Genomic DNA, 26,358 nt, shown 5'->3' with positions numbered 1-26,358 from the left:
GACCTTTAAAAACAAGCAAAATCATATTTTATTTTCAAGTAAAACAGTCGACCTCTCAGGTATGGAGCATACAAATTTTAAATATAAAACTGTAGCCAATAAAAGTCTTACATTAAAAACCTACACATCTGTCACCAACGGTAAAGCTTTCTCCAGATAAACATGTGCCTGACTCAAGCACAAAACTCCAGTGTATCAAATCACTTCTCACTCACTCCCAATATAAGTAGGGCAAGTGATCTGCCGCAATGCAACATCCCATGAACTTCTACACAGTGCATTTAATATGACTTGCCACCCAAATTCTGCAATTTTGCATTAAACCCAGGGGGCACTGAAAATGTCAGTTTCTGAGCTAACAAATCACTTGCCCTTATCATAAAATTCTGTTCCAGGCATAACCCCTGTATGAAGGGCCTTGATCCTAAAATAAAATGTTTCCCAGTACATGTTATCATCGACTACTGTCAAAACATGAGATTTCTGCATAAAACTCAACCAACAAAATCATCTTATGAAATAAAACAGATATATGGTTGAAACCTGAATAGGCAACAGCAAATACTGGAGCGAATGGATTCCTTTCTAGGCTATCAATCACACCACCACACACGTGGCAGTTACATGGAGTAGTACACCTGACCTGAGCAGAAGCGTAAAACCTCAACAAACCAAATACAAAAAGAAAAATTGAACAAAATTGTTGTTTTTGGTCTTGGGTTTGACAGTAGGTAATAAAAGTTTTCTTTTCACACCTGAAAAAAAGCCCAAATTTGTTTTACTCTATCTTAATTTCATTGTTTTCTTATCACAACAATAAAAAAAGGTCCATTCTAAAATCTGCTTCTCACCGACATATCTTTCTCCAAATAGGAAAACAGGCAGGCCATCTAATCCCAGATTACAGCCAGCCCCACACTCGAACTGGTAATGTACAACTAGTACCCTGGCTTAAGAAGAAAGACTCCATTCTCATACTAGATAGTGTGGTCAAGATTAGCAACTCAAAATGGGAGGTGGTGGGGGGGGGGGTTTGAAGGGTGTAGCAGAACTCCATTTCCTTATCCCTTAAAATGACCAAACAATTAAACTTAAAACCTCATGCTCTATATATTGTTTGTCCAACGTGTTGGCCATTTCTCTCTCACACACACAAACTTAATGTAAAACATTGTACAAGTTATGGCAAACTGCTTCCACTAGACCAGGAATTGAAGAGGGGAGGGCTGTGTGAAGGTGCAGTTCTTCAATCGATCTTTTCCTCTATTCCCCAGTACAGGAATGGCATAGTTCATTATTACTATTTGATCACACCCACTGTTGCTTTGAAGTTAATTTCATTGCTGGTTTCTCCATTGCAAGGATGCTACAATCAGCAACACTTTTTCACTTCACAACACACAGTCCATTTATGTTGCTGCTAAATGGGCCCAATTCAGCTGCATGTTCCACAGTAAGGCTGCAATCTGTCAGACAAGGCATTTGGATTTTCTGATGTGGCATGAATGCAGAGGCGCAGTTCAAAATATTTTTTTTAAAAAGAGCATAAGGGCTCTGTGACTAAACCTTTAGTTGCAAGTGTTCGGAAGCAGAGAATGTCTATATGCCTTGAGGTTGTCAACCTTAAGATATCCTCAACTGGTTCTAAGTGGGCAGTATACAACCCAATTAAAAGTGAAATATTTTGGTAGATGCGATCCAGTGTGTATTAAAGTACCATGTTTGCATTTAAATTCAGTTGCAAAGTAAGTCACTAAATGAGTTGAGATACAATACAGAGTAGTCATTTGAAAAAAAATATTTTATACCAATTTCTTCCCTCCTTATTCTCCTGAAACTGTTTACTCCACAGACAGCAGCCGCTCTCTGGTATCTTGCTCAAGTGGCCAATATTTGTGAGCCCTGATGGTGAGAATTGACAGGCAACTTGAGTGCAGAAGCAGGAGATGGAGAAATCATAGCCAAGCCTAGTCCTGGTGTGCACACACACACACAGTTCCAGCAGAGTTGATGGATAACGGTCAGGAGCAAGAGGCTTGGCAGATTTCCCCTTACTCGAGGCACTCAATCCAAATGTAGTACCTCTACCACTACCCAAATGGAGGTCAACTAAGCACAGACCAGAGATCAAACCTGGGACCTCCTTGGTCTGTCTTATACACTGGATAAACACATTGAGCTACCAATGAAAGGGCAAATTTTCCATTTTTACCTAAGCAACTCTATTGAAATCCCGATCTAAGGATAACATTTCTTGGGAAATTAGGCTATGCATCAACAGGATTCAAATGCACAATCCTACCAAACCGCTTCAACAGTCCTGTCCCCTCCCCTACAAACCACTGGTCTTTTAACCATTCTCATCCTTTTTTCTACCATTTCCACATATGTCCTCTAGATAGTCTGCCATTAAATTCACAGTACTAGAGGTGTGAGGGTTTTCTGAAGTACTCGATTGTACATCCGAAGTGACCGTATGCATGTCTCTTTCACTTTTAGTAGGATCTGCTGGTGTTACGACTGTCGCAGAAGGTGGCATCCTTTTCAATTTGATCACTCGATTCACCACTACCTTCTTTTCTGGCAGCTTGACTGTTGCTGTGCAACAAGACTCTACGGCACTTCCAGCATTCTGGGATTTGACAGGTGGTGACGTCTGGGCACCTGATCCAGAAGCAGACTCTGTGGCACTGGAAGATGCTGTCCTGTGGTTTACAAACTCCCCGGTGCTTACTCTCTTGATGGCTGTGGTTTTGAGATGAACCAAGGAGTTTGTCGCTGTCTTCGAAGCATCACCTGGAGTTGATAGTTTGACCAATCCGGAATTCTTCACTTTTATGCGGGTGCTGGTGGATGGGCCAGAGAACTCTACAGGTTTCAGGTTCTTTTTGGGAGTTTCCATTTCTGCATCATTGACATCAACAATGTGTCTGGAAGATACATAAAACTTGGACTTAATGTAAAGATTAAACAAAACAGAGAAACTGCTAGCAAATCTGATCCATTAGTAATTGATTGAATCCATAAAAAGGGAAGTTAATCCTTTGAGTACTGATGTCCTTTTTGTTATATTATACACTTGGTGATCTAATTGCTGCAAATAATGAACTTCTGTGAAATCATAATAATAAATTTTACAAAACAGAGAATATTCCTCATTTAGACGATTCATGGAATGAATGAATAAAAGGAGAATGTCAGCAAAGTGAATCAGCTTTGTCTTCTCTTGACTATGAATTCCGTGTTAGATGAGAGGGGATATCCATCTCCTGCAGTGGGTTAGTGCTTCGGAATCAGTGATGAAATTAATCCTATTCTTAGCAAATCCATCACCAGAAAATTACAACATCTACCTCAGAGTCAGCACAAATGCCCTGTCATAAGGAGTGACAAAACTCCTAGTTGTGTCCATAAATTCCCACGTGGCTAGTTTCTAATTTATTCCCCAATGCTACTGGAATAAATCAAGATGTGGAGATGCCGGTGATGGACTGGGGTGGACAAATGTAAGGAATCTTACAACATCAGGTTATAGCCCAACAATTTTATTTTAAAACCACAAGCTTTTGGAGATTATCCCCTTCGTCAGGTGACTGAGTGAACGGTTCTCAAATCGCATATCTTATATTAGGCTGGGACACCATCACACCAATCAAAAGGTGTCGTTGGTGTTCAGACAGGTTAGCCACGGAGAACAGTACGTCCCAGTGCACTGAATATACATTGTGTCAAATTACACAGACAGAGAGAAAAAGAGAGAGAGAGAGAGAGAGAGAGAGAGAGAGAGAGAGAGAGAAAATATTAAAAACAGATAACTTTTTTTTCCCCTTGCTGGTGGAGTTACGTGTAGCGTGACATGAACCCAAGATCCCGGTTGAGGCCGTCCTCATGGGTGCGGAACTTGGCTATCAATTTCTGCTCGACGATTTTGCGTTGTCGTGTGTCTCGAAGGCCGCCTTGGAGAACGCTTACCCAAAGATCGGTGGCTGAATGTCCTTGACTGCTAAAGTGTTCCCCAACTGGGAGGGAACCCTCCTGTCTGGCGATTGTTGCGCGGTGTCCGTTCATCCGTTGTCGCAGTGTCTGCATGGTCTCGCCAATGTACCATGCTCCGGGGCGTCCTTTCCTGCAACGTATGAGGTAGACAACGTTGGCCGAGTCACAGGAGTATGAACCATGTACCTGGTAGGTGGTGTCCTCTCGTGTGATGGTGGTATCCGTGTCGATGATCTGACATGTCTTGCAGAGGTTGCCGTGGCAGGGTTGTGTGGTGTCGTGGACGCTGTTCTCCTGAAAGCTGGGTAATTTGCTGCGAATGATGGTCTGTTTGAGGTTGGGTGGCTGTTTGAAGGCGAGTAGTGGAGGCGTGGGGATGGCCTTAGCGAGGTGTTCGTCGTCATCGATGACATGTTGAAGGCTGCGGAGAACATGGCGTAGTTTCTCCGCTCCGGGGAAGTACTGGACGACGAAGGGTACTCTGTTGGTTGCGTCCCGTGTTTGTCTTCTGAGGAGGTCTATGCGATTCTTCGCTGTGGCCCGTCGGAACTGTCGATCGACAAGTCGAGCGTCATATCCCGTTCTTACGAGGGCGTCTTTCAGCGTCTGTAGGTGTCCATCGCGTTCCTCCTCGTCTGAGCAGATCCTGTGTATTCGTAGGGCCTGTCCATAGGGGATGGCCTCTTTGACGTGGTTGGGGTGGAAGCTGGAAAACTGGAGCATCGTGAGGTTGTCCGTGGGCTTGCGGTAGAGTGAGGTGCTGAGGTGCCCGTCTTTGATGGAGATTCGTGTGTCCAAGAAAGAAACCGATTCTGAGGAGTAGTCCATGGTGAGTTTGATGGTGGGATGAAACTTGATGTTATCGTGTAGTCTCTTTAGTGATTCTTCGCCGTGGGTCCATAGGAAGAAAATGTCATCGATGTATCTGATGTATAGCGTTGGTTGGAGGTCCTGTGCAGTAAAGAAGTCGTGCTCGAACTTGTGCATGAAAACGTTGGCGTATTGGGGTGCGAATTTGGTCCCCATGGCTGTTCCGTGTGTTTGGGTAAAGAACTGGTTATCGAAGGTGAAGACATTGTGATTCAGGATGAAGCGGATGAGTTGTAGGATGGCGTCTGGAGATTGGCTGTTGTTGGTGTTGAGTACTGAGGCTTTTGCAGCGATGCAGTCATCGTGGGGGATACTGGTGTAGAGTCCATCGTAGTGAGAAGTGTTCCTGGTTCAACTGGTCCGTGGGTGCTGAGTTTTTGTAGGAAGTCTGTAGTGTCGCGACAGAAGCTGGGGGTTCCCTGTACGATGGGTTTCAGGATGCCCTCGACGTATCCAGAGAGGTTCTCACACAGGGTTCCGTTGCCTGATACGATAGGACGTCCGGGTGTGTTGGCTTTGTTTATCTTTGGGAGGCAGTAGAAGTCTCCCACGCGGGGAGTACGTGGAATGAAAGCACGTAGGATGCTTTGAAGGTCTGGATCGAAGGTCTTGATCAGTTTGTTGAGCTGGTGGGTGTGTTCTTTGGTCGGATCTGCGGGTAACTGTCTGTAGTGTTCCTGGTTGTCCAGTTGTCGGTGTGCTTCTTTGCAATAGTCCGTTCTGTTCTGTATGACGATGGCTCCTCCTTTGTCCGCTGGTTTGATGACGATGTTGCGGTTGGTCTTGAGAGCGTTGATGGCGTTACGTTGTGCTCGGGTGACATTCTGGACTGTCTTGAGTGCGGCTGATGAATCTGGCATTGACACACCTCCTGACAGCTTGAGCATATATGTCAAGCTTAGGGCAGCGACCCTCCAGATGAGTCCAGTTTGACTCTTTCTTCTTCGGTTGCTGTACCGCGAATCCCTCTGTCTGCTGTTCCGGATCGTTGATTGTCTCATTGGGTTCGCTGCTGAAATCTTGGGATTTGTGGAAGAATTCCCAGAGTCTCATTCTCCTGATGAATTCCTCTGTGTCCGCCGCGAGACCGATGGGGTCCATTTTGGTGGTGGGCAGAAATTGAGCCCTCGGCTGAGAACTTCGATTTCGTCTGGTTGAAGGGCGTGGTCGGACAAATTGACGACAGACTTCCCTGTGGTTGTAACCGTGGTACCGGGGGAGGCTTGGTTGATGCTGGTGGTGATGCAGAGTTTCTCAAGTTTCCTGCTCTTGGTTTTCATGTAGGCAGCGTAGTTCCGTTGCCTCGTCTGTTTGGCGGTGTCTCGTAGCTGGTCTGCTGTGTCCTGAGTACAGGTTGAGAGTATGGATTCTATCTTGGTTTCGAGGTTGCGGCGTCTGCTGTAGAGTTGGTGTATGAGATGGTTGCAGAGTGTGCGAGAGGTACGACGGCAGAGTCTCAGCGTAATCTGAGTTGTATGTCGACTTGAGTGGGTTCGTGATCTGTAGTCCTTTCGGGACTTCCCCGGAGCGGAGAAACTACGCCATGTTCTCCGCAGCCTTCAACATGTCATCGATGACGACGAACACCTTGCCTCCACTACTCGCCTTCGAACAGGCACCCAACCTCAAACAGGCACCCAACCTCAAACAGACTATCGTTCGCAGCAAATTACCCAGCTTTCAGGAGAACAGCGTCCACGACACCACACAACCCTGCCACGGTAACCTCTGCAAGACATGCCAGATCATCGACACGGATACCACCATCACACGAGAGGACACCACCCACCAGGTACATGGTTCATACTCCTGTGACTCAGCCAACGTTGTCTACCTCATACGTTGCAGGAAACGATGCCCCGGACCATGGTACATTGGCGAGACCATGCAGACACTGCGACAACGGATGAACGGACACCGCGCAACAATCGCCAGACAGGAGGGTTCCCTCCCAGTCGGGAACACTTTAGCAGTCAAGGACATTCAGCCACCGATCTTCGGGTAAGCGTTCTCCAAGGCGGCCTTCGAGACACACGACAACGCAAAATCGTCGAGCAGAAATTGATAGCCAAGTTCCGCACCCATGAGGACGGCCTCAACCGGGATCTTGGGTTCATGTCACGCTACACGTAACCCCACCAGCAAGGGGAAAAAAAAGTTATCTGTTTTTAATATTCTCTCTCTCTCTCTCTCTCTGCCATTTGGGTCTGTTTCTCCGTCTGTGTAATTTGACACAATGTATATTCAGTGTACTGGGACATACTGTTCTCCGTGGCTAACCTGTCTGAACACCAACGACACCTTTTGATTGATGTGATGGTGTCCCAGCCTAATATAAGATATGCGATTTGAGAACCTTTCACTCACTCACCTGACGAAGGGGATAATCTCCGAAAGCTTGTGATTTTAAAATAAAATTGTTGGAATAAATCAAGGTCAAGGCGTCCCCCTATCGGAAGGAGGAAAAAATTGCAGGGAGAGTCTCCCACTCACTGGCCTGTTCAGGAGTAGCTCTGATAAAGGCTGGAAGCTGGTCATATTCCCAGCTGGTGAACAACTAGTTAAGGGAAAGAAAAATACTTAAGGTAAATCTATATATATTTTTCTTCAAGTGGAGTCCATGTATTTGTAAAGCAACAAAAGGCATAAAACAGCAACTTATCAAATAACATTTTTTTCGTAGGGTACCTCTCCTCATGGATTCCTGTAATGGTTACCGACTAAGAAGCACTCTGATTAATGAAAGAGGAGCCTGTCTTTCCATATTAGTGGTTTTCAAACTTTCCTGTTCAGGAGAACCCTCCTGCATATACCAGTACTCCCAAGACCCTCTGTACTAAATTCTGACAGACAGTGTCAGCTACCCATAGCAACAGTCCTATCATCGTAGAAAATGAGTTCTATTAGTGTACAGCAACAGAAATAATGTAGTAGTAAGTCAGCAAATACAAAAAAAGTTACCCTGTTGACCCCTGGGATCCTTCAACTGATTCCCAAGAGTCCAAGGATCCCAGTTTGAAAACCTATGTTCTGCTGTGCATAAACTGAGCAACACAGGAATTTTTAAAAGTCACAAGTACAATGAAACAAAGCACCTACCGCTTCTGGATTGGTGCCACCTTCTCTTGGCTGCCTTGCATAGGTCGGCCTTCAAGAGTCCAACATTCAATCAACTCCTGAGGCACTCTCCAATAACTGACACCTGCAGGTAAAATAAGGCACTGTATCTGCATGCAGCAGAAGATATAGAAACAAGATGAAGACCTATCAACAACAACTTGCATTTACATAACACCTTAACGTAGTAAAACATCCCAAGATGCTTCACAAGAGCGCTATCAAACAAAATTTGACACCCGAACAGCATAAAGAGATATTAGGACAGGTGACAGCTTGGTCAAAGAAGTAGGTTTTAAGGAGAGTCTTAAAGGAGAGAGGAGTAGGGAGGTTTTGGGAGGGAATTCCAGTGCTTACGGTCTAGGCAGCTGAAAACACGGCCGCCAATGGTGGAGCAATTAAAATTGGGGATACGCAAGAGGCCAGAATTGGAGGAGCGCAGAGATCTCAGAGGGTTGTAGGAGGTTACAGAGATAGGGAGGGGCAAGGCCATGATGGGATTTGAAAATAAGGATGAGAATGACCAAGTGACTCACCAAGTCACAAGTGAATTATGCTCAAAAGCAATGAACAGGATAGACTATTTTCTTACAAAATTCAAAATTCTAAGAATTAAATAGAAATATTAGCATAAGAGCAAATTATATCGCAGTACAGATTGATTCCAGTGACACAACCGCTAACTGTTCTTTGTCAAAGTGTCATCTGATTTCAATGCCACTGTCTCCATGAAATATGAAAAGTTATCAAGACAAATGAGATAGAGGGTAAGATGAAGCAGAAAAAGGGGGCGTATGTCAGGTTGATAATACAAGCGAGAACCAGGCTGAATACAGAAAGTTCAGAGGGGAAGTGAAAAAGGAAATAAGGGGGGACAAAGAGAGGGTATGAGAATAGACTGGCAGTTAACATAAAAGGGAATCCAAAAATCTTCTATAGGCATATAAATAGTAAACAGGTAGTAGGGCTGGGGCTGATTAGGGACCAAAAAGGAGACCTATGAATGGAGGCAGAGGGCTTGGCTGAGGTACTAAATGAGTACTTTGCATCTATCTTTACCAAGGAAGATGCTGCCAAAGTCACAGTAAAAGAGGAGGTAGTTGAGATACTGGATGGGCTAAAAATTGATAGAGGTACTAGAAAGGCTGGCTGTACTTAAAGTAGATAAGTCACCCAGTCCGGATGGGATGCATCCTAGGTTGCTGAGGGAAGAAAGGGTGACAATTGCAGAGGTACTGGCCATAATCTTCCAAACATCCATAGATACAGGGGTGGTGCCAGAGGACTGGAGAATTGCAAATGTTATACCCTTGTTCAAAAAAGATACAAGGATAAACCCAGCAACTACAGGCCAGTCAGTTTAACCTCAGTGGTGGGGAAACTTTTAGAAATGATAATCCGGGACAAAATTAGCAGACACTTGGACAAGTGTGGATTAATTAAGGAAAGCCAGCATGGATTTGTTAAAAGCAAATTGTGTTTAACTAACCTGATTGAGTTTTTTGATGAGATAACAGAGAGGATTGATGAGGGCAATGCAGTTGATGTGGTGTATATGGACTTTCAAAAGGCGTTTGATAAAGTGCCACATAACAGGCTTGTCATCAAAGTTGAAGCCTATGGAATAAAAGGGGCAGGGGCAGCATGGATACGAAATTGGCTAAGTGACAGGAAACAGAGAATAATGGCGAACTGTTGTTTTTCGGACTGGAAGACAGTATACAGTGGTGTTCCCCAGGGGCCGGTACCAGGACCACTGCTTTTCTGGATATATATTAATTACTTGGGCACAATTTCAAAATTTGCAGATTACACAAAACTTGGAAGTGTAGTGAACAATGAGGAGGATAGTGATAGACTTCAAGAGGACATAGACAGGTTGGTGGAATGGGTGGACACGTGGCAGATGAAATTTAACACAGAGAAGTGTGAAGTAATACATTTTGGTAGAAAGAATGAGGAGAGGCAATATAAACTAAAGGGTACAATTCTAAAGGAGATGCAGGAGCAGAGAGACCTGGGGGTATATGTGCACAAATCACTGAAGGTGGCAGGGCAGGTTGAGAAAATGGTTAAAAAAGCATACGGTATCCTGGGATAGAGGCCTACAGTACAAAAGGAAGTTATGATGAACCTTTATAAAACACTGGTTCGGCCACAACTGCAGTATTGTGTCCAATTCTGGGCACCGCACTTTCAGATGGACGTGAAGGCCTTAGAGAGGGTGCAGAAAAGATTTACTAGAATGGTTCAGGGATGAGGGGCTTCAGTTACATGGATAGACTGGAGAAGCTGGGGTTGGTCTCCTTAGAGCAGAGAAGGTTGAGAGGAGATTTGATAGAGGTATTCAAAATCATGAGTGGTCTAGACAGAGAAGGTAGAGAGAAGCTGTTCCTGTTGGCAGAAGGGTCGAGAACCAGAGGACACAGATTTAAGGTAATTGGCAAAAGAACCAAGAGGGACATGAGGAAAAACTTTTTTTTTTAAACACAGCGAGTGGTAATGATCTGGAATGCACTGCCTAAAATGGTGGTGGAGGTGTATTCAATCATGGCTTTCAAAAGGGAATTGGATAAGTACTTGAAGGAAAAATAATTGCAGGTCTATGGGGAAAGGTCGGGGTGTGGGACTGGCTGGATTCCTCTTGCAGAGACCCGTCATAGGCTCGACGGGCCGAATGGCCTCCTTCTGTGCTGTAACCATTCTATGATTCTCTGATCTCACACAGTGTGTTAGGACAAGAGTACCTTCCATTCCCTACACTTATCTCTCCCATTTTGATTCACGCTTTAGAGTTTAGGATCAACTGTTCATTCCATTTCTAAAAATCACTGAGAATTTTGAATTACAAAGCCATCTACAGAAATCTTACTATTATTTTTTAAACTGTATTGTAGTTTGAAAGTGAGAGAAATGCAGTGCCACAGCTGCACTGATAAAAGCTGGCTTGTTCTCTACTTGTGAGATCAATACTTGTACTTGGCAAATGATCAACAATGTACCACATCGCTCATTTAAAACAGAAGTTTTTCCTGTCAGCTGTAATACGCCATATCTCAACTCAGGCCTGTCACAGTGTGTCACAATGAGAAAAGCGAATGCTTTGTGTAACAGCTGGAAACAATTATTCACTGCCTACAACTCTTTTTTTTCTGAAAACAGTAAACTCCAAGGCAACCATACTATAACGTGCTTTTGATTGAAGAGGGTACTTTTACACAAGTTCGTCTATTTTCTGAGGTTTAGAGAAGGCATGAATTTCTGATGCAGAGCAATGGACTCAGATAAAACAGCTGATGCTCCATCAATTCAGACCTTTGAAAGCAGGATGAATATCTGGTTAGAAATGAGGCTGCAGGAAGGAAAGATAACTTCAGGCAGAAACGATTGAATATTCTAAGGAATGCGAGCTGCTGGAACGTGCAAAGGGAGGCAACAGATGTGAGGTCAGACAGGTTTTCTGGAGTGTTGCTCGATTTACCTCGGAGGAGAGGGGTAGAAAACAATTGGCATAATTCTTGTTTAGCAGCTTAAATGGGTTGGGTGAAGTCCACAAAAAAGCAGATTGTGTAAACAAGGTCTTTGGAAAGAAGAGGCTCAAAGAGCTGAATGGCCTTTACTTAGTCCAACTTTCCAATTAACCAAAAGCAACAATGATAAATGTATCTTGTTCTCTTTGTAACTGTTCTCTTAACACAGTTTGTTTACAACAGTTCCATTTAATTGCCCTACAGAATAGATCTGAACTGGATCTTCAGCAGATGTGCTTTTAACATTTAAAACCATGCCCTGTCCTGACTACGGTTTGGGGCTGTGAAAAGTGTTGCACTACAGTAAAGATCAGAAAATTGATCAAAGCAATAGTTCCATATGTAGTCCCTTAAAGAACATATGCACCACCACTTGTGACATTTAATTAAACTCCTATGCTTGATCTCAAAGTTCTCACTCTGCCTCCAAACGTACTGGAATTTGTCTGGCAGTCTTTTCCTTTAGGTTTGGATGTGAAAAGTTGTCTTTTTACCCAAGACTACTGGCAGTACTACATTATAATAAGCATCCAACATAGGAAATGAGAGTACAAGAAACACAACTTCTACTGACGCAGTTGGCTGGTAACATTAGTGATAACCCAAAGCACAGCCCAACATATATCTGAGCTTTACAGCTCACCTCCGAAGTTTTAAATATTTTTATGTTGACATGAAGGGTAAGTACCTCGTCCCTCCCAGGAGTCAAATGCATCCATCATTTTCTTCAGCTCACCGGCTGAGTAATAGCTCCAGATGTATTGTAGGTTGTTTCCAGCTTCCCTGCAAAGAGAGGCAAAAACACAGACAAATGAAGCAACATTAATGCAAGAGTACACTTGGACATCTAGTGTACAACTCATAACAGCCACAACAGTTTAAAAGTTATAAACGATAAACTGCAAAAGCGGTTATATTTTTCCTGGCGTATCTATTTATTACCTTGGACGGGTAGATAGGTTGGTATAAAAGCGACCATCAAGAAGGAAAATGTTGAATTCACTGTGAACGAGAGAGCAACAGAGTGCAGTTTAAGAGAGCATTTGGAAAATGTCGTTGAAGCATGAATTGCTCTCAGACTGAGGCCAGAGGGACTGGGACTATGTGATAAGTTTGGGGAAGAAGGAACGCATAGTGAGTGGGCAAGACGTGAATAGAATTGAACTGCGGGACAGGATCATCTATTTAAACGCTGGCAGCTATTTGGTGATTGGATTGGGACGGTTTCAATAAAATGCACATGCAAATGTTTCTCGTTGTGCTTCAGTGCTGAATCCTGAAGGTAGGCATAACCTTCCAAATGGAAAAGATTAAAAGGACTCAAACTGAACCAATAAAATACACTCAAAAAAGAAAACACTGGTCTACAAAGGAATCATTTTTGTCTATTGTATTCCCTCCATTTTCTATCTAAAGGATACAATCTATTTTTTTAAATTCCTCAACTTTAAAAAAGAACAGTTTTTGAATTTCTTATCAAAGTAGAGGCCACGATGTTGGCTCCCATGCCTCCAAACTGCTCGGATGGAGTCACTGACAGGGAGCAGTTCACTTGTACCTGAGCGGTTCCAATAATTGCAGTAGGAGCCATAACTTCAGATTGGCCAATTCAGAGCCATCTGACTCCTGAGAAGTTCTCCCAGCTTTTTAAGCAGTGTGTACTAAGTACTTAAAAAAAGGAGCCCTCCCCCCCACCCCACACCCAACTTAGCTCTCCTCATTTTAAATAACCATTTTCTAGTTATCCTTCCCACTAGCAGGTAACAACACTCTGGATTTGAAGGGAGAATGAGGGTCAACTAAATTGATAAATGGGATTGGGCACCAGTACCTTGAGAAAACATTGCAGGTGCTAGGGGGCGTTTACATTGAGAAAAGATGGCTTGGAGGTGATCTTATTGAGCTATTTAAGAGGGTGGATAAACTGGACCCGCAAGAGGCAGGGAGAAGAGAGAGAGCGAGCGAGAGATCGCAGAAATTGAAAGATTTATAGGCTATATATAAAACCAGATACAGACAGTTGTGTTACTTGGATGTATGAGAAGTTTTCCTGAAAATAAGAGCGGTGACATTTGAACTAGCTCTACTAGTTAAGGTGATTGGCAAAAGAACCAAAGGCGACGTGAGGATAAACTTTTTTACGCAGCGAGTAGTTATGATCTGGAATGCACCGCCTGAAAGGGTGGTGGATGCAGGTTCAACTGTGGCTTTCAAAAAGAATTGGATAAATATTTGAAGGGAAAATATTTGCAAGGCTACGGGGAAAAAGCAAGGGAATGGGACTAACTGGATTGCTCTTACAAAGCCGGCACAGGCTCGATGGGCCGAATGGCCTCCTTCAGTGTTGTAACAATTCTATGATTCTAGTCCAATTATAGCTACGGACATGCAAGGTGGATCTACCCAGGAGAGAGAACAGATACCACAACTATGGATGGAGGTTTGCTGCTCTGACGTCCCAGGAGACCAACACAATCATCCCAGAGGAAGGTGAGGCAATCGATTCAACTATGCCAACTCGAGGATGAGGTCGTATTAGCTCCTGGAATCATTGCTAAAGCTGTGCACTTATCAATAATAAGTTGAACTAAATAGACTTGCTATTTAAAATTGTTGACTTGTCAACAACCTAAGGAGTCTAACAATAAACTAACTTTGCTGACTTTACATCAACGTTGGACATTGAGCTTAATATCAACTTAGCCTGGCTATTGCTGAGTTACTGTGACATATATGAACTGCTTTTGTAACCTTAATTATTAACTCTTGTCAGTTAACAATATCTACTAAACAGTTTGTACATTGTAATGTTTAATACTTTAATGCTACTAGTTGTGTTATAATGTATTAATAAAGAAATGTAGATTTGTGACTTCATGGCTTGACTTCATCTTTGATGATTCGACACAAAGGAGTTAATTCATTCACTTGGTAACTTATACAAAGGTTGATAGTGTAAATCTTAATATACGAACATATTGAAAAATGACAGACAAGAAAGGACCTACTGGTCCATCGAGCCTGTCCCATGCTCGCAATTGCGATGTCTTCAAATAAAACAAGAAATATTTTGAAGGGTAAGCTTAACCTATTAAGATACATGTTTGCTAACACTAGAAGAATTTTTAATAAGTCAACTGAGCTTGATATAATCTGAATTGATGGTTCGGCAAGACAAATTTAGGTATCTAGTACTTGTCCCATTACCACCCCCTTGTGCCTTGCACCATCATCCCTTTTGTCATTTAATCACTCCTGCCCTCCACCCCATCACATTCCCTCTCTTTTGTTCTTTCCTCCCCTCCCTGGCTCTGTACATGCTTACAAACAGTTAAATCTTTACTTCTTTCAGTTCTGACGAAAGGTCACCAACCTGAAACATTACCTCTGTTTCTCTCTCCACAGATGCTGCCTGACCTGCTGAGTGTTTCCAGTGTTTTGTTTTTATTTCAGATTTCCAGCATCTGCATTATTTTACTTTTGATTTAGGTATCTAGTAGTTCCCGAGACGCAGACTGGCAGTAAATCCCCAATGCTTCTTTGACAAGAAATTAAGGAGGCAGGATTCATCTTTTGATTAATATAATAGTTTACCAATCCCAATGTTTTTCATGCAAAGCAAACAGAATATTGCAGATCAAACATGGCATACACTGCAAAGTGGCAAATTTTACATCTTAGATATAGTAAATGATTGCCTGATCACCCACTTTTACCTCTTATAGATACTTCTGCTTTTCATTCTGCCTCCCAGCTGTTTTTCAATGGCTCCGATACCTTCAGTCTTTGATGCAAATACACCTAGGATCTTGCTCTCACAGCTGGCACCACAAGTATTGAGATAGTGCAAGATCCACACCATGGGCTTTGTGCAGATTAAACCATAGGAGTCACACATGTCTGTCAGTGCCTAATCAGTGGAATAACAAAGAAGTCATTTATTATTTGAAACGATTAAAGTAACTGCTTTACATTTACTATCTTCACATAGGAACAGGAGTAGGCCATTCAGCCCCTCGTGCCTGCTCCGCCATTTGATAAGATCATGGCTTATCTGTGATCTACCTCCATATACCTGCCTTTGGCCCATATCCCTTAATACCTTTGGTTGCCAAAAAGCTATCTCTCTCACATTTAAATTTAGCAATTGGCATTTACGGAAGAGAGTTCCAAACTTCTACCACCCTTTGTGTGTAGAAATGTTTTCTAATCTCACACTTGAAAGGTCTGGCTCTAATTTTTAGACTGTGCCCCCTACTCCTAGAATCCCCAAACAGCAGAAATAGTTTCTCTCTATCCACCCTGTTCCCCTTAATATCTTATAAACTTCGATCAGATCACCCCTTAACCTTCTAAACTCCAAAGAATACAACCCCAACTTGTGTAATCTCTCCTCGTAACTTAACCCTTGAAGTCCAGGTATCATTCTAGTAAACCTACGCTGCACTCCCTCCAAGGCCAATATGTCCTTCCGAAGGTGCGGTGCCCAGAACTGCTCACAGTACTCCAGGTGCAGTCTAACCAGGGTTTTATATCGCTGCAGCATAACTTCTGCCCCCTTGTACTCCAGTCCGAGATATAAAGGCCAGCATTCCATTAGCCTTCTTGATTATTTTCTGTATCTGTTCATGACACTTCAATGATCTATGTACCTGAACCCCTAAGTCCCTTTGGACATCCACTGTTTTTAACTTTTTACCATTTAGAAAGTACCCTGTTCTATCCTTTTTTGATCCAAAGTGGATGACCTCGCATTTGTCTACATTGAATTCCATTTGCCACAGTTTTGCCTATTCACCTAATCTATCAATATCGCTTTGTAATTTTATGTTTCCATCTACACTGCTTACAATGCCACCAAACTTAGATATGAGACTTTCTATGCCTTCATCTAAGTCGTTAATAGTGAATAATTGAGGCCCCAAGACAGATCCCTGCGGGACTCCACTAGTAACATCCTGCCAATGTGAGTACTTACCCATTATCCCTACTCTGTCGCCTTTTGCTCAGCCAACTTCCTAACCAAGTCTGTACTTTTCCCTCAATTCCATGGGCTTCTAAAATGGCTAACAGTCTCTTATGTGGGACCTTATCAAATGCCTTCTGGAAGTCCATATAAATAACATCCATTGACATTCCCCTGTCCACTACTTTAGTCACCTCTTCAAAAAATTCAATCAGGTTTGTCAGGCACAACCTACCTTTCACAAATCCATGCTGGCTCTCTCTGATTAACTGAAAATTCGAGGTGTTCAGTCATCCTATCCTTAATTATAGACTCCAGCAATTTCCCCACAACAGATGTTAGGCTAACTGGTCTATAATTCCCCGGTTTCCCTCTCTCTCCTTTCTTAAACAGCAGAGTGACATGTGCAATTTTCCAATCTAGAGGGACAGTTCCTGAATCTAGAGAACTTTGAAAGATTATAGTTAGGGCATCTGCAATCTGCTCACCTACTTCCTTTAAAACCCTGTGATGGAAACCATCTGGTCCTGGGGATTTGTCACTCTTTAGTGCTATTATTTTCTTCATTACTGTTGCTTTACTTATGTTAATTTTAATCGAGCCTCTGTCCCCGATTCAATATTAGTTTTCTTGGGATTTCCGGCATGCTATCCTCTTTTTCTGCTGTAAATACTGACGCAAAGTAATTATTCAACATGTCCGCCATTTCCCCATTGTCAATGACAATATCCCCACTTTCAGTTTTTAAGGGGCCAACGCTGCTCCTGACCACCCTCTTTTTCCTAATATAACTATAAAAGTTCTTCATATTGGTTTTGATATCCCTTGCAAGTTTCTTTTCATACTCTCTTTTTGTAGCTCTTACTATCTGTTTTGAGTCCCTTTGTTGATCTTTGTATCTTTCCCATTCACCAGGATCTGTGCCATTTTTTGCCTTTTTGTATGCCCTTTCCTTATGTCTTATACTGTCCCTTACCTCTTTAGTTGTCCATGGCTATTTTTTTTGGCAAGTGGAGTTCTTGCCCCTCAGGGGTATAAACCAGTTCTGTATCTCGTTAAATGTTTCTTTAAACATTTCCCATTGATCATCAGTCATTTTACCCATTAACAGATTTGCCCAGTTTACTGTGAACAGTCTCTGTCTCATCCCATTGAAGTCGGCCTTACCCAAGTCTAGAATCTTAGCAGCTGATTCACTTTTTTCCCTTTCAAACACTACATTGAACTCGATCATGTTACGATCACTATTGGATAGATGTTCACGCACAGTTAAGCCATTAACTAAATCTGGTTCATTACTCATTACTAAATCTAGTATGGCTTGCCCCCTTGTTGCCTCTAGGACATACTGCTATAGAAAACTAAACTAGAAAACATAAACAGATATCAAGAGATACATGTAACAACAATTTTTAAACTTATGGCCACTGTTGGCACTTTTCTTAATCACACATAATGAAACTTCACTCTAGTGTCAAACTAACGTGTATGTGAAATATCAGTTGACTGCGGCTTCCGAGAGCAACATACTAAGAACATAAGAACATAAGAAATTGGAGCAGGAGTAGGCCAATCGGCCCCTCGAGCCTGCTCCGCCATTCAATAAGATCATGGCTGATCTGATCCCAACCACAAATCTAAAGAACACAAGAAGTCGGAGCAGGACCCGGCCACATAGCCCCTGGGCCCTCTCCGCCACCCACAGGGCATTGACCGATCCGAACTCAGCTTCATGTCCAATTTCCTGCCCGCTCCCCATAACCCCTAATTCCCTTTACTTCTAGGAAACTGTCTATTTCTGTTTTAAATTTATCTAATGATGCAGCTTCCACAGCTTCCTGGGGCAGCAAATTCCACAGACCTACCACCCTCTGAGTGAAGAAGTTTCTCCTCATCTCAGTTTTGAAAGAGCAGCCCCTTATTCTAAGATTATGCCCCCTAGTTCTAGTTTCACCCATCTTTGGGAACATCCTTACTGCATCCACCCGATCAAGACCCTTCACAATCTTATATGTTTCAATAAGATCGCCTCTCATTCTTCTGAACTCCAATGAGTAGAGTCCCAATCTACTCAACCTCTCCTCATATGTCCGCCCCCTCATCCATACTGGAAGGATTATAAACCTCAGCCCAACTGTACCACTGCAAAATATGGGATCAAGAGACATTACAGTTCTACCTATCTTGCTTGAATTATGCCTCCTGCTGTCTTAACACAAGAGTCATTGATAGTGGCTGTGAGTTTTGTAGATAGTATCTCACTGCCCTGACTAAAAGAGCAACCGGGGCAGAAAGTAGCACCTTTGTTGTGACAAATTCAGTTCAGGAGGGGCAAAGATATAATCCTCTGTCTCCATGAGCATGCATCAACAAAACCAAAGTGCGAGGAAGGGGAACAGGAAACAATACCACTTGCAGCCTTTAATTATTTTGTTAGTGAAACCTATAAGCAGTCACTAGTAAACTCCCCTGTTCCTGACTGGGTAGTCACTGCCTTCGGATAAAACATACTAAAGTTAATAATTAATCTTTTTAAAAAAAACACTCCATGAATTACTCACACAAAATAATCTAGGTCCTGTTTATAAGAGGTGTCTGCTTTTTGCAGTGTGTTAGAATAATTTTGGAAGTAAATGCAATGTATATTGTATGGCAGAAATTGCATGCCATCAAGTTTTATAATAAAGGACATCTTGAAATGAACTGGTCGCTGAGCAGTAGGGCAAGGTTGCACCCAGAGTGATGAGTTCAATGTAGTTAAGGATGCAACATAAATGGACCATAGTTCTTGTGCATCAGATTCCAGTTCTGGGGAACACAAGTCACAAAGGGAAAAAAAGTATTTTCTTCACCACTTTTCTATCTTCTCCAAGACACTGATTCCCTCCTAAGGTACAGTTCTGTGAGTGCTAGGTGCCATCTGACAACCCACAACTGACCAACATCCATGTGTGAGCCTTAATAAGTGCCACAATCCTTAATGATCACAAGGAGTATCAAAGCCAAGGCCAATCAATCTTGCCCTCACCTGGTGCAACATGTGCACCTTCAGTGGGGTTTCTGGATAATAATAAGACGGAACTCTGGCCAGTTTTCACCTTCCTAACCTCGTGCCCTTATTCCTGTGATGACTGAGATCAGCTAATTCAGCAGAAGCTAAGAATCAAACCTAGGATTCTCCTGGCCTGCATGGCTCAGTCACACTGAAAGAAAGAACTTGCATTTATATAGCGATTTTCACGACCTTGGGACTTCCCAAAGTGCTTTACAGCCAATGAATTAATTTTTGAAGTGCAATCACTGTTGTACTATAGGAAACACAGCAGCCAATTTTGTACACAGCAAGGTCCCATGTACAGTATGGGGTTCAAAACCCCTTTAACAAAAGACATGTGAAGGAAAGGGTTAACTGTACCCCTTTTAAACAAAGGCATTGAAAACCTGCAAACATAGTTACGTAGTAAACTTTGTTCTTGCAAATCCTGTTTTCCCTTAATGACGCTGAGAACATTGGAAAAGTATGAGTTTCAGGATCGAGGACATTGTACTGTGGATAGCTGTCTAGAATATTAAATAAATAAGCTAGATGGATCATACTGAGTTTAAAGGCTTTCAAAACATATAGGCTTTTGAAAACACAAGCTTTTCAACACAGCAGGGGGTAATGTAAGAAAAGGCATACATCAAAGGCTTCGGATCAGGAATGCAATAATTGTGAAAAGGCACTGGCCCTCTCATTCCTATCTAGTAATCTGTTCAAAGAGCTGGGATTTGTGAAACATTAAATAGTATTGCATCCAGCATATGGTCAAATGGTATAAGGAATGGATTTGAAGCCATTGAAGCAATCAAAATTGGAGACATCAGGCCCATTAAGAATGATTGTGCATTGAAATGAAAGGGACTCTCTCTATATGAAAGGCCGTAAACAGAGATAGTAAAGGGGCCTTTTACATTCCATGGTTCGAGCACATGGTCTTTTCTACATCAAAGGGTCTCCAGTCACATGATCAAAGCCTAAACTGTCATTCATTGAGGTATATTAATGATTGAGGCATGGCAACAGGGAGCGATTGGACAAAAAGAATGACACGCCCCAATCCTACGTCCTATTGGTAAAAAAATATATAAAAAAAGACTTTGAGAGAAGAAGTCTCTTCACCACAGAGCAGTCACAAAGAACGCACACTGCAGTTGAACATCAAGCAAGAAAAAGAGGACCTCGAGGACTGAGAGAGCTGATCAACCTTCAGGCCCAATGAGCAAAAGCAATGGTTTAAAGGTTGTATATGTATTAATGATTTGCTTGATGTGTGCATGAATTGTTAAGTCTTTACATAATATTGTTGCAAATTATTAAGTGTATAGTGGGATTTTATAGAGGAAAGTCATATGTATTGTTAGATTTTACTTCATGAATGCTCCTATGAATGATATCACTAAATAATTACTTTTGATTAATGAAACAACTGAGTGAGGGTGACTTTCTTTGCTTGACTATTCGTCCAGTGTCCAAGAATCACAGGAAATAAGGCATTTCCTACAACAGCAGTGAGATAATGACCAGATAATCTGTTTAAGTGTTACTAGTTGAAGGATAAATATTGGCCAGGACATTGCTCTTCTTCAAATAGTGCCATAGGATCTTTTATGTCCACCTGAGAGGGCCCGATTTATAGTCTCATTCGAAAGTCTGCACCTCCAACAGCGCAGCAATCCCACAGTACTGCAATGAAATATCAACCCAGATTATATGCTGCAGTCTCTGGAGTGGCACTTGATCCAACCTTCTGACAAGGCGAGAGTACTGCCACTCAGCCAAGGCTGACATTGGATAAACTTGAAGAGCTGTCGAAGGAGGTGCAAAATATAAAAAGGTACACAGGGGCCAGAGGAAGGTATTGTTTGATTTGTCATAGGTTAACTTGTTATATTCCAACATCAATAAAATTTAACTTTTTTCAACCTTGTTGTTTTACAGGAATGAAAATAACCTAGTCAGAGATACAGCTAAACTTGTTGATCTAGCAAGACTTTACCATCAAAACGATCATAAAGAAAGCTTTTACGAACAATCGTCAAAACAATGTTTAGCCCTTTCCTCTTGTTTATTTCCCCATTTTCACTAAGCGTCACTTTTTTTTTAAAAATGACATTATCTCCTTCAAGCAGAATTACAACACACGTTTCAAATTTCAGGGTGAAAGCTCTATAACTATGAGATGAACATTACAAACCTTTTTGATTTCAATATTGGATCTTGAGCAATGTCTCTCCATCTCACTGGACAAATGGTCAGTCAAACTGTAGGGATAGGGAATGCCAAAATAATCTGCCTCTTCCTGTAATGCAACACGAGTTCTCGTTTCCTCAGGGATGCAGAGTTCCCCATGCAGGTAATCCAAGAGATACTTGAAGAGTTTTCCATCCCGTTCAATAAGACAAGCCCCTATATTAAAAGATTAGATTTTAGACTCTGTAAAGTTCAACATTACACATTTCAAATTCAAAGAGGACAGTTGATAGCTCAAGCATTATCTTCCAACCAGTAAGCCTCAAGTTCACCCCATGACTGTTTGTCACTCAGTCAGGTAAACTGTGTCATTCTTAGAAGAACTGGCGCACAGGAATACTGTACACAAGCAAGATGCTCCATCTCAGGAAAAGGAAAAACTGGCATTATCCAGCTCTTGCCTTTTAGGCTATGCCTCCTGCTGGCTATTCAGGATGCAGCATAACAGCTGTCCGCAGCTCAGACTGAAGGGAAGGGAAAAAACACATCTAAAAAGAAATGGCAAGCAAATATAAAGAGAATGCTACTTCAGTTACGATTTTTCTAAGCAGGTAATTACATAATTTAAATGACTATTATTTGCTAATATTTTGCAGCGAGTTGACAAAACATATTCAGTGATATAAAGTGACAGAAACTTATTTGGTAAAAGTAGTGTTTTGTAAGGGAGTATCCCAAAGAAACAGGGTTTCGTATAGTTTGAAAGGTTCAATTCAACTTTTTTGGGGGGATCTATATGACAGAGAGCTGCCACAAAAACATCCATTAATCTGGCCAGAGAAAATTATATTGATCTTTTAAATATTATTTATACACTGTAAAACTTTTTATGTTGAAATGACCTCCACACATTTGGGGTGGTTGAGAGTTAGAGACACTTCTGAATAACAGTGAGTTATTTTTACACTTATTATGTAGTGCTTTTAAGAAACATGTTACAGTACTTTAAGAGAGAATAGATTTCTGGCCACAATTATGCCACTTCTTGTCCCTATCATCACTTTCATTTTAATCTTTCCCCCAGTAGAAATAAGCCTGTTGCTACGATTAAGATCGTGCTTAGAATAGCTGGTAGCCAAAAAGTACAGACGAGGACAAGGTCAACTTTTGCACGCAGCCTGCAAACCCTGTCCTAAAACCACAAGTTGTAAACATTCAAATTACATTCCCAACATTAAATCACCTTTATATGTGAATACCACACAAATTCTCCAGCTTCTGTGAGAAAGCAATTATTGCCACTACATCACTTTGTGGGTATTGCTGTCCAAATTCCAAATGGAACAGATGCAAGTGAAAAGGAAAAAGCTTGGGAATCTCATATTTGCGACAGGATTCCTCTTTAAGTCGGAACTCCTGTCCCTTTATGACTCAACAAAGTTTAGGAAGTTCAGCATTGGACAGAGTCAATCATCATTATGGAAGTGACCAAAATTTGTTATTTAGAATAATGGCAAACGTGTTCTTGGTGCAGTGGACATCTAATTAACTCCCTTATCATCTCACTTGATTATATTCTGTTGAGTTTTTTTAATGTATGGTGGGTATGAAGGTAATGTTTGGGCAATTCCACTTGATTATTTAATTCAATTAATCAAATGGTGTAGGTAACGATTTTGATAAATTGCATTTATTCTGTGCTTTTTGTCGATTGCTGCACAAATGTAACTTATGGACTCATGCAAAGAAAACAGCATTTAACACAAAGGCGATGCAATAAGTAGCTCAACTGCAGTTGTCACCTCAGGAGGGAAGAAAACTGGATAACTCACAGCTGGGACAAACATGGTCATCCACTTGCTCATTCAGTCGCCTCTATTTATACCACAAGTTTAAAAAGAGGTCATTTAATTTTATTTAAAAGAAATCAGGATGGCTTGAAGACACCATGAAGGCAAGTTCCATTTCAACACCATGTTAGAAAACCCTCCAAACCACCCCTCACAACAGATACTTAAGTGAAAAATCTGGATTCATAAAAGCCCCATATACTACCCTTTTTAAATGCCTGAATTACTGAAAACCTTTAGTTACATGACTGAAAAACAGTTGTAAAATTCACAATCATCAAAAACAGATGCAGGCACTGAAATCAATAATGACCTTTACAGTATTCGCATTATGGAAATCAAATGTAAACTCTTCTAATCCTATTTATATATCTTTAATAAAATGTCTTTTAATCCTATATCCATACCTTTCAATCATAAACTAACAATTTTCAGTAATTCTCTTAACTGCAAATATCAAACCTTAAATCTAACATTTTTTGGTTCTAACAGGTCACCTCTTTCACAATAACTTTATAGTCAGCCAGAAGTCAGACACATGCAGAAACCCATTGCCATCTTTACAAAAACCAAGTAGCAGAGAAATCCACAACTGTCGAGTTTCTGTTTGCCCCATTTGGAGCGTACACTCTCTCCCCATAGGAAGACCCAACTTGTCCAAGTCCAGAGATTAGTCGAAGGTCGGCAGTGTCAAAATAAAGGAAGCTACCCCCATCCGGTGTAAGAGTGGGGACTACTGGAGTTTGATTAGATGAAACCCCACAGCCTACCAGGTCAGAATACTGCTAGGCTGCCCACTGCTTCTCTAGCCAGGACCACCCTAATCATTAGGGCATTGGCTTGCAACACTAACTGTTTTTTGCACAGGAAAAGTATGGATAGAAGGCATCCACACTGAATACCAGTTCCACCAGTTGGAGGTATGGAGCTTCAACAGCACCGACTTGCCTCTTCTGGACCCCAGTCATGCACGTGCTGAACTGTGTGTGCGCACGCATGCTTGTTTGCATACCAAGCCTCTAGGTAATGCCAGCCAGTCCTGATTCTCAGAGCTTTTTCAGCAGCTATACAATGGACACTAGCCTTCAGCATAGTGGAAAGACAAGGCAACTTGCCTCCCACCTTACTGCTCTGGATATCCAACCATATCAAGCTTTCTCATCACCAATCTCAGTAGTTTTCAGACCAACTGGAGGATAGAAATAACTGCGCTCTGGAACATTGAGGCTATGTATGTCTCAAACAGAATCCTATTCACCAGTCTCATCATATCCCCCAATACTGAGATTTTCTGGATGATAGGTGAATGCTTCTAGAGAGGTGAAAGCTGTCTCACGTAACTATACAGATTAAGCACTGGGGTGGGCCAAAGTCACAGCAGCGTAAAAACATCTCAGTAAATATATTTTTACATAATCAAGTTGCTCTTACCATGTGCTTGGTAGTGCAAACAGGGTAATATGCTGGTGTATTCACTTGACTACATTAGTGTTCCTGTACCACACTTAGTATTTGCCCATGTCTATTTTCACATAATGAATCAGGTTAATTTACATTCACACAACTGCTCTAATTCTCCCCAAAGTAAGAAATGGGTTTTGCTTGTAAACAAGGAAAAGCAGCTACTGGAAGAAAGTACGCCACATGAATTGATATGATTGACAACTACATCCCCCTCATTACCTGATTCATCTAGTTTCAAAGGAAATCGTCCACTAAACATAGCACTAAGCATTGAGTCTTTAAAACGACAGAGGGAATTTCGTCTGGCTGTATAGAAACAACCTCCCACATTCAATCTGAGGATCTCGGAAATAGCTTCCCCCTCACAAGCCTCCATGGTGTGTAACAACCAATCACTCCATCGCTGAAATTCTAACTGCAGAAAGCAAAAATATAATTAAGAAACAGTTTATTGTCACTAACATAACTCAAATGTTATTCAGCATTTAGATTGCTGCCCTAAACATTACTTACTAGCCAGAACATATTTCTAGTAACTGCAAAAATATAACAGTAACTGGTTTAAAGTTGGCAATATCCAACAGTATTATTTTTTTTTAAATGCCTTTGTGAAGTTTCTATGTTAAAGACTCTATATAAAAACAAGTTGTATATACAATGTACAAAAGTGAACCATCCCTGTGTGAAGGAAATTATCCTTATTTGCTTTCCACACTGTATGTGAACACTGCATAGATTTCTCAAAAAATGCTGCCCAGAGAGGTCATATAGAAATCGATGAAAGGCAACACAAAACCCAGGGCACCTTCGATAACATGTTGCAATAACCACAGCAGACCATTTATAGGGACTAAAAAGAGTTTTGGACTCAGGGTTGGGGTCCTCACCCTTATGAGGCATGGACAGGACTTAATGATCGGCAGAGTTGCTAATAAGCAAACTGAAAAGTTGTTTTTTTTCTTAATAAAGCCACTTTCACTACATGTTGATCCGGACCTGTGAAACCCCGGGGTATTTTCAGTGAGGTTCACAGACTGTCTGCATTCACTCCGGGAGGGGGCTCCTCGCAGTCACTCTCTTCCATTCACTCCCGTTAGTCTCCATCTCAGTGGCCCCGGTGAGTCACCAACAGCGGCCGGTGGCCGGCTAGTTGGCCGTCCTAGTCCCTTGTAGGCCGGGCCGGGCCCCCTCGCTGTCTCCTCCTCCTCACTCTCACCGACACCAACCCGCCCCTCAATCCGGCTCCACTTACCTTACTCCCGGGCAGGCGCAGACTAATGACGCGGCCGCAGCCACAGCGCAGCCGCGGTGCGTCCGCCCCCTGACCGATTC

The 26,358-nt window shown here is 42.0% G+C and overlaps 1 protein-coding gene across 3 annotated transcripts; it reads right to left on the bottom strand.

Annotated features, from left to right (window-relative positions):
• On the bottom strand, positions 1-26,358 carry LOC137323831 (BTB/POZ domain-containing protein KCTD18-like). Of its 3 annotated transcripts, none has more exons than XM_067987816.1 (7): positions 26,279-26,358; positions 25,246-25,441; positions 21,717-21,928; positions 15,230-15,423; positions 12,202-12,296; positions 7,966-8,068; positions 1-2,930 (listed from the first exon to the last, which is right to left on the bottom strand). In XM_067987816.1, the coding sequence occupies exons 2-7, from the start codon at positions 25,400-25,402 to the stop codon at positions 2,351-2,353; spliced, it is 1,341 nt and encodes a 446-aa protein (XP_067843917.1). In that variant the 5' UTR covers positions 25,403-25,441; positions 26,279-26,358; the 3' UTR covers positions 1-2,350. The 3 variants fall into 3 exon arrangements, with proteins under 3 accessions (XP_067843917.1, XP_067843915.1, XP_067843918.1); XM_067987814.1 differs by lacking the exon at positions 26,279-26,358 and adding an exon at positions 26,023-26,262; XM_067987817.1 differs by lacking the exon at positions 26,279-26,358 and adding an exon at positions 25,914-25,973.

Source organism: Heptranchias perlo, chromosome 7 (genome assembly GCF_035084215.1).
Source record: "Heptranchias perlo isolate sHepPer1 chromosome 7, sHepPer1.hap1, whole genome shotgun sequence".
NCBI classification, from domain to species: Eukaryota; Metazoa; Chordata; class Chondrichthyes; order Hexanchiformes; family Hexanchidae; genus Heptranchias; species Heptranchias perlo.
This window is presented reverse-complemented; position numbering and strand designations above follow the sequence as displayed.